Source organism: Epinephelus moara, chromosome 22, assembly GCF_006386435.1.
Source record: "Epinephelus moara isolate mb chromosome 22, YSFRI_EMoa_1.0, whole genome shotgun sequence".
Classification (NCBI taxonomy): Eukaryota; Metazoa; Chordata; class Actinopteri; order Perciformes; family Serranidae; genus Epinephelus; species Epinephelus moara.
This window is the reverse complement of record NC_065527.1, coordinates 42,617,318-42,633,069: the sequence shown is the minus strand read 5'-3', so window position 1 is coordinate 42,633,069 and position 15,752 is coordinate 42,617,318. Positions and strand designations below refer to the sequence as shown.

General features: G+C 41.4%; 1 protein-coding gene across 1 annotated transcript in view; it reads left to right on the top strand.

The window, feature by feature from the left end:
- The window catches only part of erf (Ets2 repressor factor), a 46,861-nt gene that overhangs the window by 16,979 nt on the left and 14,130 nt on the right, over positions 1 to 15,752 (top strand). The window contains exon 2 of the mRNA XM_050034124.1: positions 7,684 to 7,918. Within this exon, the coding sequence (XP_049890081.1) occupies positions 7,684 to 7,918 (235 nt within the window). The remainder of the gene's footprint in view (positions 1 to 7,683; positions 7,919 to 15,752) is intronic.

Sequence of the window (15,752 nt, the reverse complement as noted above, 5' to 3'; positions counted from 1 at the left end):
TATTTAATCTTGAGCTTTTTTTTTTAACGACTTTATGTACTGTTGGTATTCAGCAGCTTTTCTTTCTGTCTCTCCTTTCTCAGTTCCTCTGTTAAAACACTCTTCACACATGCTTTTCTCTTGTTTCCCTTATTTTCTGTCTCTTTCCTGTGAAGCCTTCTCTTTTCCTTTGACCCAATAGTACTGTCGGTGTGTTTGCTCCTTGGTACACACACATCTCAACCTTCATATCTTTTATATCTCTAGCTTAACGATTCTTTTTAGCAAGACAGTTATTTCTGCCTGCATCTCTCCTACCTAACTCTGACCCTGTCTGCCCTCCTTCCTCTTCCAGTCTGTCTCTGTCAGTCTGTTCATCTGTCTGTTTCTCTGTAAGCTTTATATAATGGAGAGATCATGTGAGAAGCGAGGTGAGGGTTCACGCCATGCACCTGCAGACGGCCATCCTCCTTTTCCTTTTGATCTCTGCTGGATTGTGTTTCTTTTTCTCCTTTTGCCCTTCTCTTCCACCTTTCTTCCTCCTCCTCTTCTCTACCTTTCCACCTGATTTCCTCCTTGTCCCGTCTGTTTCTCTGACTCCTCCCTGGCTTTAAGCCACTGGCTCCACTGGCTCCTGGATAAACTCCATCCTTTAAGGGTAATTATGAGATCAGCTCAATGAGGAGCGGAGGGTTTTTAAATGGTAGTTTGAGGCTCAGGACTCCTCAATGAAGCGGTGTTAGATTGTCTGTTGTGGATGGTTGTTTAACCCAGACAGCTAGATCTGCACGATCAATAGTTAATCATCTTAAACTCAAAATTGACCATCCACTTTATACAGATAAAAGTGTATAAAGTGCAGGATTAAAACATCTAAGAGAGTTTGGAGCCCTTTCGGGTTTTTTCCATTTGTTTTTTTATTTGTGTGTTTTCCCTGACTCTGCACATGCCAGCTACGTCTACGCCCAACGGAGATTCCCCTTTTCCTGCTCTGTACCCATTTATTTCCTGCCTTTCTGTGTTGTCCTGATCTCATCCCTGATAAAACCCATCCAGATTTCAGTAGTCAGCCAGCCCCCGGCCATTTAGCCTGGCCTGTTACCTCTGTGCTATGCTCTCCGTCCCCCTGAATCATTACCCAGCAGAACGACACACACAGACCGACCTTTGCAATGGCTAAATATAGACCTACAAAAGAATAGGAGGAAGGGAGGGAAAAATAAACGGGGGGATAGATGGATAAATGGAACAGCATGCTAAAGAAAGTTGTAGGGGGGAGCACATAGAGAAAGAGGCTGTTTCTGTTTAGTCTCCTGGCCTTCTGGACAATACCTCAACGATGGCTATCGGTTATTAAGAGCACTATTACAACTGGAGTGACGTCAGCCTCCCTAAGAAAAGCAGACCTGCGTGTTAAACCCCCTCACCCACTGGCTGTGGCTGCACAGATCCTGTGTTTCTCTTGGAAAGGAGAACGCAGGTGGCTTGGGACTGCAGGCTAATAGTAAATGAGTTTTCCTACCCTGTTCTTTGCTAAATATAGAATCCAATGAGGCCTGAAATGGTGTGTTTCACCTCCGCCTGACAATCAGAAATTCTTCCTGTCTGGAGTAGAGCTTGCCAGATAGTACAAAGGGCTTCGGGTTTGTCTACTTAGGTTTTCCCTGACTTGTAGTTCTGCATCCAGATTTCTCGTCCTGCTGACCTCTGCCATCGACTAATTTAAAGTAGCTGTAAAACAAGCATTGTAATGTAGCTCATAACTGGCTGCCTATGAGGGCCAACTCAAGAATAACTCTGGACAATGTCTAGCCCTGATTCTCAGGAAATTGTCCGCAGTTCATATGAGAAACTGCTCATGTCACTTTCACACATGTAGCACAAAACAGGAGATAGTTTGTGTCAAAAGTATTCTACCTACTCGAAATACTCTGTTTGGTTTAGGTGAGAGGTGGTGCCTGGGGACAACATCCAGGAGGCAGATTACACTGCAGCCACATTTGAAATTTGGTCATACAGTCTCTTGCCATTCCTTGAATTTCTCTGGTAATTTAGGCTTCAGCCCTTCCCGACAGAAGTTGTAGAGTCTAGTCATCTCTCTAGATAGTTAATTTCAATGGCGTCCTTGTATAGATGACCCTTCTTCGTCATCCTCGGATATGTTTCCTCTTCTGGTTTCGTGCAACACCCAAGATAGATAGGTCATCTTGGCTTGCTGTGAATTATTACAACAATTACCTGCTATATTCACACATGGGCTCAATTAGACATTACACAGACTAAGTGCCAGGGAGCTGGCAGGATACAGTCCATTTAATGTCAAATCAACTGATTTTGACATTTGCGTTCTCACATACAACTCCTCTGGGTTATGTCTAGATAAATTCGGGTTTGTGGTGCGTGTGTGAAAGGGGCTATGCAGTGTAGTCTGTAAAAGCTCTGTAAGACGCTAGAAGTACTGATTAAAGATTGCCTTCATCTCATATTTCTTTTTGAAGCTGCAGATGTAACATGTAAAAACTCATTGGAAATGAGTCCAACCCAAAACTAGAGAACTCCACGCACGCTGAGGATGAGATAAGTCAACAGCCTCTTGCCTTCATACATTATATATACATTCCTGTGTTGCTTAGTCTCACATGCCAAATATCATGCAACCTTTGTGGCTGTTTTGATAAAAGGCCTGCCATGTTTAAGTTAGCAGAAAATCATTCATTAAGGAAGCTTATATATATAGAAGCCAGTAGCTGCAGATCCCCAGAAAATGTAGACATTTTATGTAAACAAAAACAGGCTCGTCTTCATTACAGGAGGAGTTCTTCCTGAAAGGGAATTAGCGCGACTTGTGTGCAAAAAAAATAGCTGTAGGCAGCGAACTGCTTGCAGTGTAAACATATCATAAAATTTAGGATGAGCTGATGTTCCTCTCTCCTTGCCTGAGGGCTGAAAAAGCCAAACATTGTAGGTTTCCTCTAGTCATGATGGTTTGGACGAGACAACAAAGTTTGTCTGTTTGCTCAGTCTTACTACTCTTTACTCTTTTTTTGACCTTGTCCCTCTCCTACTTCATTGTATCTGCTTATTTCTGATCATACTCACGTTAACCACCAGCTGTAGCAGATGTGTCTCAAACTGGACCTTCCATTTTGCATCTGTCACCATCAGCTGTGAGTCTGAATCATGAATGTGGGTAAATAGGCTCCAGAAGCAAAATGTTTTGAATGTACAGTAATTTAGGCTCAAATTGATCTGGATGGTTTTGAAAACTTGACTCTGCAGTGCTTCCAGGACAGGGCAAAGTGTCCTTTCTGATGTAAACACTGTGTGACAGCACTGTAGCTGGAGGTCTCTGCTAGTCAGGCAGCCTTAGACAGATCACACCCTCACACTGCAGCTCTCTGGATGTACGCCCAAACTCTAAACTCTTTTGGCAAGTTTCTGTAATTGAATCATATTTTGTCTTGTCCATCGTGACTCGGCCATTTATTTTTAGAGCTAAAAGCTTTTGTTGCTAGGAAACGGTGTGTCTTAGGAGAGGCTGAGCGAGGGAGGGACAGAATGAAAGAGAAAAGAAAGAAAGAAAGAGATGGCAGTGGTGTTGAGGGGGAGAAAGGCGGAATCTGTGAAAGATGAACGACAAACGAACAAGCTATGAGTCAGCAGGGACATCTGCAACACACGCACGCACATGCGGTGGGCATGGTTGCTATTCCTGTGTTCTTTGTCTGTGTGCTCTGTGCACCCACGCATGAACCCACTTACCTCTCCCCACTAACCTGTGTTGTGTGTCTGTGTGCTTTGTGTGTGTGAGGGAGATATTAGCTCGCCCACTTTGATTTAATCCAATCCTGCTGCGTGTTGGATGCGTCAGCCTGTGGCCGTGCGTGTGCGTATATGGAAGTGTGCACATGTGTATTTTTTTTCTCTTGCAATCACCAGCGCATACCCCATTATACAGCAGTGTGTTGTGTCTGTGTCACAACGCCTAACCTGTCCCCACTGACAAGAGCCTTATTGTCTGGTGTATGAATCATATGCTCGTACCCCATTAGTAATCTGCCTTCAAATGGCTATTATCAACTATCACAGCCAGCTTGTCTGTCTTTTGGCTCACTGTCCGAGCACCATAGGAGATCAGATAACAGCATGTGGTTTATTAGTCACCAGGAGCGGGTCTGTTTTTCAGGGTAATATGTTCTCCTTCTTAATATGACATTTTTAGTGTGTTAGCTGAGGCATTCAGAGAAAAAAAGAAGTATTGTGAATTTAAAGACCACCATATTCGTAGATAAATGTTAAAGGAGTACTTCACCCACAAAATGAGAATGTAAATCACTTTGTATTTCTCTCAATCCTCCATGGAAAACAGCAAACATATTGATTCATTGATTGATTGAGGACCAAAACATCCATTAACAAACTCTCACAACTCATGCAGTATAATTTAAGTCTCATTTATCCGGTCATATGCTCAGTAGTTCCCAAACACATGCATTGTTGCTAGAACTTAATTATTTAATCCTGAACTGAAAGATAAACTTATCTATGCTCACCTCAAAGCCAGACTCCACTACTAGGGTTATATATATAAAATGCTAGTCCAAAAAAATGCAAGTTATTTTCCCAACACTATTTGTTAATCACACACAAAATACATCAGAACCATATAAAATGAAATCACAATTTTAGCTACTTTGTGTTCTCGTGTAAAGAGTTGGTACACTCAGATTAAAATAAGCAAACCTCCAGTTCCACTGTGAAATGCCAGTGGAAAGAAATGGCTGGGGGTAATGGATTGTGTCTTTTTAAATATTTGTATATCTCTAAAATATTCCCATGACTTGAAAGCGATCAGTGACTGAAGGATCAGTATTTGTCATTGGGGAGTCATGAAAATGGAAAGAAAGTGGAGAAAATAAAGGAAGAAACTCTGCCCCACTGGAAATCTTGCAAAATTTGGTGTCTGTTGGACACTAAAACATCACTGCTTGAATCTCAGAAATCTGTCCTAACAGGGGAAGCAGATTACAGTTACTCAACCTGCGTGTTTCTACATCATTTAGCCAGACATTGATCGCAAGGGAACTCCATGCAATGTCGCCCCATGCAATAGCTGGAGTTAGGTTGTTTGCTAAGGTTTAATTCCTGTGACAATCTTGACAGTTTTTCATGGTCTTAAAGTTTGTTATTTCGTTTAAATCTGCCTCTAGTGCATAGTCACTTGAGTTGCACTTGACCTTTTTGTTGCAGTGTGGCGGTACTGTATTGTAAACACTAGGTATTACATTTGCAAGTGCATTTCTGTGGCTTCCTCTCTGTATGTCGTTTTTTGTCTTGCTGTTTAAACTGTCATTGGTTGTGGTTAGGTTTTCCCACTTTAGGTCAGTTATGCATTTCTACTATTACTGCTACTTCTGCCACTACCTCCTCTACCAGTACTACTACTACTGTTACTATGAATTAATGTTTGCAGACTCGTAGCTGTACTTTGCACACCTGATAGTAGACTTTGATTTCACCGCGTCCAACTTGGTTAGTTTTTCCATGACTCACTTCGACTCCATTTACACCTGCTATTAAAATGTCATCTGTATCTGGATAAGAGAAAACACATGTTAAGGCCAGCTGTAAATGCACAGATCACTGTGGTCAGATTTTTATTGAATATATTTATGAGCGATAGGTATCAGCAGAAAGCTGCATGTAAAGACGGTTCATGAGAATTCAGACAGCGTTACCATTTTTCTTTCATTTTTTTGTTGTGAGAAAGCACCACCCATGTAGGTAGGAATGTCATGACTCATTCTGGAGTTTGTCGTCTCAGTTTCACACAAAAAGACTGATCATTTCCACAAGTTGTCGGTGCTTAAACTGATCCACTGTGGAGGAAGACACAAGCTCTTGTACCAAAAATATTGTTGTTTCTGACAGACAAAAAGCTGTTTTAAAAAAGTTGATATCAATTTGATAAAGTGACACCTGCCATTTTTGTTTGGTTTACCTTTATCTAACCTATTCATAAACAAGCACATGCAGGCAATGAGAGCACATATTGTGTGACTGGAAAAGTCATAATTGATTTAATTACCATCTGGGCCCCATATCCATCCAGATACAGTTTACCCTGGGATTTAGTTGCCAGGTGTGTCTTCTTTTTCAACTCTTTTACAACTCCTTCTTTCCTGTCATCTTATCTGTTTTTCATCTGTTCTTCTTTTGTTCTTTTGTACGCTTGTTTTTGTGTGTTAATGTCTGCTTTTATGGTGCTTGCCCCAAAGCGGTCTCCTATCAAAATGTTGACAAGGCAATAAAGTACTGGAAGAAATTAAACAATTCCCAGTTTAATAAGTCATACAAATGGGCCGATACACAGAGACATTAAATGGTGTTTTGAGACCCTTCTCACATACAGTACGATGCAGCAACTTTCATATTATATCAGCAGGATTATGTCATATGCCGTCACTGCAGCTTGGGTCAATAGACCACATTACACTGGTGTTAAAGTCTGTCAACCTTGAGCATATCATTGTTACAAGTTCACTGTCACTGCTATATAGATATGACGGACTTTGTAGAGTGTGGGAAACTGATTGTAACCTTGGTATTTAGGATAGTGTGTTTCTTTACAGTTACATAAACATGCACACACACACACACACACACACTCAAAATTCAGCATTGTTATATTGTGCCCATATGTTTCCCACCCTCAGCTTTCTCAGCCTGATTGCCAAGACACATCTGGTCCTAATGAGGTGTGTGTGTGTGTGTGTGTGTGTGTGTGTGTGTGTGTGTGTGTGTGTGTGTGTGTGTGTGTGTGTGTGTGTGTCACTATGCCTCTGCTATGCAGCCTTTCAGCCTGGCCTTGTGTTGAAGTGGTGTTGAGTCTTTTACTGCCACCCACTGCTTTACAACTCAAAGCCTATACTTTTAACTGTTGGATAATAGTGAGTTGGTGTGTGTTCTGATAGTAGTTATAAAAACCATAGCTTATATTTTGTCTGCACAATATCTCAAGGCCTGTTAATCTGTTAAAACAGTGCTGATTTTCCAGCTTTGATGGCGATAGCAGTCAAGTTTTGATATGACTGCGGTGTCTGGTAACAGATTTGGCGCAAAGTGTTCATCACGAGCTTTCCTGCAGGCACTAGATCCACTTTGCACCAAAATGTGTTAAGGACTTAGACGCACATGTTTCCTCTTCAAACCTGTGATTCCCAACAGTTTCATGTCTTGTATCTTTTCACAAATGTTGCACTCCACTTTTGCTGTTTTTCATTCTCTACCATATTGTGTATTCCTCTTTACTAAAGTCTCCTTCCTCTCTTTAAGCACATTATTCTAGAGACAATAGTCGACCTTCAAGCACAAAAATATGAATACCAGTTGACTGGTTTTCTTGCAAAATGCATCCATACACAAAGTATAAAGTCCTGACTATTATTAGCTGTACATACAAGCATTTCTTTACCTATTGTGTTTTTGACCCTGGCACCATAACAGCTGCAGTCAAGGAGACAATTAACACCTTCAAAAGGATAATGGTCTATCACTTGTCTAGTGCCAGCAACTTGAGACAAACAAAAAGCTAGACGGGGTTAAAGAGCTGGAGGACACCCAGATTTTTGTTGTTGTGTCCATCCTTTCTTTGAGTTCGCCAAAAGCTATAATGCCCCCTCCTCTCTCTCCTCTGTCCCCCAGGGTTTGCCTTCCCGGATTGGGCCTACAAGCCTGAGTCGAGCCCTGGCTCCAGACAGATCCAGCTGTGGCACTTCATCCTGGAACTGCTGAGGAAGGAGGAGTATCACGACGTCATTGCCTGGCAGGGAGACTATGGCGAGTTTGTCATCAAGGACCCAGACGAGGTGGCTCGCTTGTGGGGGGCGAGGAAGTGCAAGCCACAGATGAACTACGACAAGCTCAGCCGAGCACTAAGGTGAGACGAGAAAAAGTGAAAGACGAGAAGTATGAGGTCTCAACACTTACACGTGAATTATGCTTTTCAAATCCATGTGGCTGTAAGGGACCAAGCGAAGTAAATGTTGTCATTTGTCCATGTCATTTGTAAGTCCTTGTTGACTATACGTGCAGACAAACAAGGGAACATATCTTTGTTTGTAGATACCAAATGTAAAGAGAAAAACAAAACAGTCCGCTTCAGAATTTGGACTACATCTGCTCCTTAAGGCAGTTTTTATTTTAACTTTATTTGCCTCTTTATCAGTTTGTTTTGGCAAATGAGGGAAACGTCAGTAAACACAGACATTTACCCCTGAAAGCTGGAGGTCACACCCCTTTAACAAACAACTCCTGCATGTGACACAGGAAGCTGAACATATGTTCAGCTAGAACTTGGCCATTGATCCCAGACTGATTCACATACCTCGTCACTTATTGCTATCCACTCAGCACGTGCCAAAAAGGCAGCAGTGTACCAACATAGGCAAAGAATTAGACTGTTAGCTAATGAACGTGGATGTACACAATAAAGGAAATGTTGCCCTTAGGAAGGAAATGCACTCAATGTATTTGTTTTAACTCAAGGATACACAAGAGCTTAGGCAAATAATACTGAATGGAAACAGAAGTGTTTGTTTACAAGAAAACAAACAAGGCACTTTTGACTCTAAAGTTTCCCTAATATACTATAGAAACCAACTTAATCAAACCTCATTTAACTTACCTCAGGAGCAGAACTGCAGCGCTGAGTCTGATGACATGTGTTAACATATTAACACTAGTGACAAACACCAGAGTTTTTTGGGACTGTACTTCAGTCTGAAAGATATTACCCATCCTCAGAAAGGCAAGTCTGGACTGATTCCAATATATAGCTTCATATTTAGGTCATATGTCCTTTGATAGGTATCGGATAATGGCAAAGAGCCCAGACAGGTCAATCTTAAGTTACAGGAACTGGAATCATGTTCTGAACTCCAGATGAACTGCAGTAAACTCAGGGAAGCATACAAGATTGATTTTTAATATAAATCCAATTTGTTAAGGTCTATTCTGTTTCTGTTCCTGTATGTTAAAAAATGGAGGCTGAAGAATAGGCAGAGGAGGAAAGAAGTGACGAAAGCAGTCATTTATTCATGTTCTTACTTAAATTCTATTGAGTTACAAGACCAACAGAATATAAACTGGGAAAGGACATCATCTGTTCAAGTTTCTTTTCTTCATTTAATAATCATTCACATTGTCATGACACATGAAGTCAGGGGAAAGCAAAAATAAATGTGTGTTCCGAGTTTCTCACTCCACAATGTGTTATTAAACACACAGCCAAATTTGCATGATTAGAAAACTTGCCAGGTGTATATAATTAGGTTTCTGAAGGCACTGGAATAAAGGAGAACTCTCGTTAGCAGCTAACGCCGTAGCTCAGCACACACACCCTGAGCCAAACAACATGTGATACCTCTTCCTAACTGGATGCAAATGGGCAAACACCACATTGTTTCAGATTGCAGATAATAGGCTTCTTGAATATTGTCACCCCTAGAAGGCTTGGATGGTAGACCCGACATTAATCTTTGCCTCTCACAAGTACCAAATACCATCATATACCCTATACCCAGGTGAAAAATTGATGGCGTCCAAGCCTAGCTCCTTGTATATCTGGACAATTTTGTCATGCTCTACCTGCCAGAGTTCACATGCTCGCTGTATCTTAGAAAGAGGTAAAAGCTGCTATGCATCAACAGGCTCCCATTAAGCAGCTAACATAAGCACAAATCACACACCCACAGCAGTGAGCAGTAACCGCTGGCAGGCCGGTTAGCCGATTGGGCTGAAAGGTACTTCTGTGACGGCTATTTTGGTTGTGTTTATATGATTGTATTATTTAACAGAGATGTTCATTACTGTATTTATTAAACTGCAAGAGCTCAGAGAGCTTGTGGAACAAAATGACACTGATGCTATGTGCTCTAACATAGTTTAATGTAGTCTGGGAGGGGTTATCTTAAGGGTGGCTCCAGTCATTGAGCCATGATTTCAGGCCCGCCCGAAAAATCCTGGTTACAAAAATGGTGAAACCCCCTCTGTAGGACTGGAGGGTGGGTGATGTGCATTGGCAACAGTGCTGACAATACTTATATTGTGCTCATACAGCTGTGCTGTAGCTGTGGTTTCTGCACCTCACCATGGCTCTGTGTTCAGCCTCTAAAGAATCAGTATTGTGTCGATGTGCATCAACCAATCAAAGGTCAGCTCAGACCACTGCGTTCCTATTGGCTGTTCTACTGCATATGCACGTTCCTGTGCCGCCAGCAGAAGGGGAGAGCAAGCGGCAATGGCGAACAGTGCACCAGGTAAGCTAGCTATTCCAGCATTGGCTACAACTGCCTACATGGCTAAACTCAAAAAAAGGAAGGTAGAACTCGGTTCCCCGGAGCCCCGGAGGGAGGGGAAGGGTGAGGTGGGGCCGGGCCCGGCCGGAGGGCACAAGGGTCGGCTGTGGGAGCGGAGCTGAGGTCTCTCCACGGAGAGGGAGAGCTGAGCCTCGGGGGTATGTGCGGGGCAGGCTGCTGCGCGGTGAGGGAGAGCCGAGGCTCCCAGAGAGGGAGGAATAGAACCAAGTAGGATAAAATACTTGCGTGCTCGTCTGGTAGGAGGGGCTCAGGGCGGAGACGAACGAAACCTAACTCAGATGAGACTCAAAAATCAACCATTTTCAGGCTTTCTACCTACTGCAGCTTTAAATAGTGTGAGAAAGGGCATTTGGTCTTGGCAGAGGTTTGCACTCTTCAAGTGCCCTTCTAGTTTCTCTTTCTTTTTTTTAATATCTTATTTATCAGAGGTAAATATGTGTTTAATTACAGCTGTAGCAAATGTGTAAGAAAACAAGACTTGTTGTTTTGTCGTGAATGAGCATCTGCGCTTCGTGCTGAAACTCCAGGGTGACAGCAGATTTAGAAACACACACCTTCACCCTCCGTGGAGCACATGTGGGATGCTGCAGAGTTTTATTTAGCTGCCAGTCTGTTCATGTTCACAAACACACACACACACACACACACAAGCACACACACTGCTAGTCATCAATGTCGCCTCCTGTTTTGTAGGTTGGTGTGGGTTATAGTTTGCCATGGTGATGACTAGTTACACTGCCTCATCACCACACACACACTCACACACACACCCACAAACACACACATACACTTAACGCCTTGTTATATGTCAGCCCTCCTCCAGCCCATCTGTGTCTTGTTTGTTGCTTAAACCTTTTTTTGTCTTCCACTTATCCTGCATATTTAAAGACACCCAACCTTTTCTGAACTTGTGCAGGAATATATTTTAGCACATAAAAGAGTTATGTATGGTGCTGATGTAACACATTGATTTTGCAGTGTTATTTATTTGTTTAACTGAAGCTGTATAGGGATTTAATTATTTGTTTTCAATTTCTCAAGTCCAACTTAGCATTTAACCATGTAGTTCCATTAGTTAAAAAAATCTTTTTCATTGATGCTTCATGCTTAATTTGCTAGTCTAATTAATATGCTATGATTTCCAGTAAAAGTTTGGTAACTGGGATAAATATTATTTTAACTGAAGTAACATAACATTAAGGAGCATTTGATGGTTTTATCTTACATTTTTTGTGACAGTTTTCTCTAGATTTTATTTGGTGTCACTAAAGGAAGAATTAGAAATCCTTGGCTCAGTCCAAATTTATTTTAAACATATCAAACTTGTCTCCAACAGGACTCCAAAAATCTGTCAAATGCAACATTTTCATTGGTCGCACTGGTGTGCCTGACATTTATTATAATGATGCACGTATTGTAGAACCAATGTTCACAAGCAGGAGTTCCGCTTGGAAACTTTTCGCTGTATGTCGCTAATAACAGGTGCTGAGGTAAGCACAACAAGCTAAGTAACTTGCGAGTCAGTCACACACTGGCGAGTCCAAATGAAAATGTGGAGCTGGAAGACTAGCCTGCGGGTTCCTGGTCAGCTACACAGAGAGTTGTGTGTCAGACAAGGATGCGTTTTGGCAGCACTCCACTGTTCTATAGTCTGTGAATGGAAACACATCAAACATGTTAACGCACATTTCATGCTATCATCCAGATTAGCCAATCACTTGGATGAGGAAAAAACAAACAGGAGTCCAACTCCTAATCCCCATTGCTTTCAAGCAGCCTTTAGATGCAGAAATGGCAGCCTTGCTGTTCCCCAGAAGTCTTCGTCCATTATGTACGTAATGAAATAGTTTACCAAAGTTGCCAGTGGGCAAAATTCTCTCAGGGCCAAGCAGAAGGATTTTGTGTTATCTTTATGCAGTTGTCTCCCTCCCTCAACCTCCCCACCCACCCACTCACCCACAATGTACCAACCTTGCGCCGAACAGTGACTTCTGTGCACCTTTGCACCTCTAGTTAAGAAATAACCAATGTGTATGGGAACTGAAATAAAGGTAACACTTAAAATGTATCATTACGAAGCCAAAAGTCGCAGTTAAAAATTGTGAGTGCACCTCAATTATGTGCTGGAGCATCTAAATTAAACCAGTTAGGCATACCAGTGCAACCAATGTAAAAGGTGAGTTTGGAGCTCTGCATTAAATCAGAGAAGTAAACCAAAAACTTAGATCTCCAAATTAACCCCAAACGGCTTGTGCCCTTAAGATGAATTGCACCCACAAAGGTTTAGCAGCAAATAAACAGTCAATTTGACACAGGAGCAGTTACTTTCCCTCTGGTCTCAGTGAGTGTTTTACATCAGGACCATCTGGAGCCAAACTTTGTTGTGAACGTCTTTTCTGTGGTTTATAAACCTTTTATATGAATGAACAGCTGTTAATTATTTCTGACGTCTCAAGAAGAAAGTTCTCTGTTAGATGTGAAGTCTTTGATTGATGCTTCTCTGCATCTTTGAAGTGCATGTGTGTGTGCTCATTCATACATTCACAGCACATTTGTGTGTGTGTGTAGAGACATGCATGTGTGTGCATGCGCGTTTGTGACACATCCACGTGTGTGTTCAACACAAAGCGGCCGAGTCTATGCATTCAAATCCCTTTTTAGTTTATTTGAAAGAAGTTCAAATGGTCTTCAAAGAGCAGGAGGCCCGAAGTGAGCCTGGTATGTGAGACAGGCTGTCCCACATTGAGTCAGCACTGTTAGTGTGTGTGTTTCACATGTATGTGCTTGGCCTTATCCAACCCGACTCTTTCAAAGTGCCATCCATCTATCCACGCGTCTGTGAACATTATGTCCTTCCAGCTTTTACTGCACATACAGGCTTGAAATTGTTAACACCCACTCACAAGTGTTGCCGTTTACCTCCTACAGTGTGTGTAGTGTTAGTGTATATGGTTTGATTTGTTTTTTCATGTCTCTTTTTTGTCATGAAGTGTGTTTCGCATGTATGTCTGCTTGCTGTGTAACTGTTAATTTCCACCTGCACAAAGCTTTCAAACAATGAACCTCAGCACAGATATTAGGGCTTGCCATTTCTCTTGAGCTTACACTTTTTTTGTGAGACTTCATACCTCACATCAACTACACTTGAGAAGGAAATAATGTTTGTCTTCCAAGGCCGTTTTCTTAGGTGACAAATTAATTTTTTAAATTAGGATTTAAATTTGAAACACTAAGTTAGATTTAACTTGTTAATGATTAGTGTATGCAGTAATTAGAACTCGTCAAACATCTTTTTTACTGCTCTTAACTCATAGTGTAGAATGTTTACTTAAAGGTCCAGCATATAGGATTTAGGGGGGTATTATTGGCAGAAATGGAATATAATTTAATAAGTATTAATATCATGAGTATATTATCTTTAATGTATAATCACCTGAAAGTAAGAATTGTTTTGTTTTCGTTACTTTTGAATGAGCCATTTATATCTATGTAGGGAGCAGGTCCTCGTCTACAGAGATCGCCATTTTGCGCCACCACGTTTCTACAGTAGCCTAAAACGAACAAACCACTGGCTCTAGATAGGGCCATTTGTGCTTTTGCATCAGCCACCATTGTTAGCCCGTCTGTGATGACAGCATCTAAAACCCAAACGTAAAACTGCTTTTAGTCAGTGTCTCTACCGGTTTAAATCACTTGGTCCGTTTGTTTTGGAGAGGAAGAGACCTCTGCAGATAATTCAGCTCCCGGTAAAATCCTCCTGAACAATGAACACTGAAGCAGTCCTAACTAGAAGTTTCAGCTGGTTGCAATCTGCAGTCCTCACAGCTAGATATCACTAAATCCCTCTAATCTTACCCACTGTTCCTTTAACGTAACTTGCCTTTTCCACCAATGCAAGCCCCAATACATTTGAATAAAGTATTAAATTGACTCTCAAATATCTTCAATAACCACGGTTATTTGTTTTGCGTTATTTTGTCATAACTTTGATATGTTTTCTGTACGCATTATATGTTTTGAGCCTGTGTGCCCACTGTGTATCTGCGTGCTGTTTTGTGTGTTTGTATCTGTGGGTGTGCGTAGTAGTCGTCTCTGTCAGAAGAGGCCCTTCACTCATTGAGTCATTGAGGGGCTGGATGAGCTCCTGGTTCTCTCTCTCTCACACACACACACTCACACACACTCCTGCTCTACTTTGTTGTGCTATAACAAAATCCAGTGACTAATACTCTGATCACAATGAAGCAGAGATACAGCTGGATACACATTCAGCAGTGTGACAAATATTATATAGAAAGTAATATTTGGCTTCGCTGTAAGAATCTTATCTTACTTAAATGTTGACTATTTTTTAGGGCTGTAATGATGCCCAAAATTGAGACATTAAATAATGTAGCTCTGTGGATAGGCAAAAATAGTCAGCATGAAGACTTTTAACTTGGCAAAGTTAAATAGCATTTCCTAGAATTAGTTTTATCCCACTTGGAGAAAAAAGGAGGGTATTTATGTTGGATTATTGTGTCAATATGGAAATTAATCACCTTACAGATATGTAATTCCATCATCTATTTACCATTAAATTTCATTACTGTGTTTTTACCGCTGCATTAGTATTGATGAACCTTGTGTGTTACATATGCAGCCAAAAATTTAACTCTTGGTCGTGTTAGGTGGATGTATTTATAAGGTAAAATGCATTGCAGGGTGAATAAAAGGTATGATTTTGTATTCAACCTTCTCTGCTGCTAGCGAGCAGCTCAATTGTAACTTATTGACAACAAGAGGCATATTAGTGTTCAAGCAAATCCATGTTTTTTTGTACAAATTTAGCCACTGAGCTCTTCTTTGCTTGATGCTGCTGGAAATGATGAATAATGTATTACATTTCCCAGAATGAAGTGGCCAGTCTGAGCTGAATGAGAGGCACTGATTTATAAGTTTTTATGTAAAGAAATATGAATGTGGTTTGGTCCCGAGGCTATCGGTGAGTCACAGGGAGCCATTTTATCTTTTCAGATGAGCTGTCAGCGACTCGCTATTCACTCCTCTACATCGCTCTGTGTACTGACGATGACTAATGCACTCGTACTAATGGAGCCGCCTGGGTAAGACTAAATCAGAGCGGCTGTCTCACTTCCTTAAGTAATCACAGTGAGATTCTGACTCTAACCGTGTGTTCACATTGTGAGCAGCTCGTTTAATGATGTGCTGTACACTGAGTAATGTAGAGTTACCCTGCAGGTAGTGCTTTGTTCACCAACATTATGGTAACTGTATTAATACATTGCTTTATATCTCTCTGATATACTAAAACTAAATAGCAAACATTAGTTAAGTAACATTGAACATAAAGTCTCAGTGAGTGCAATAAGGGTGGGAATGTTTGGCGGTCCT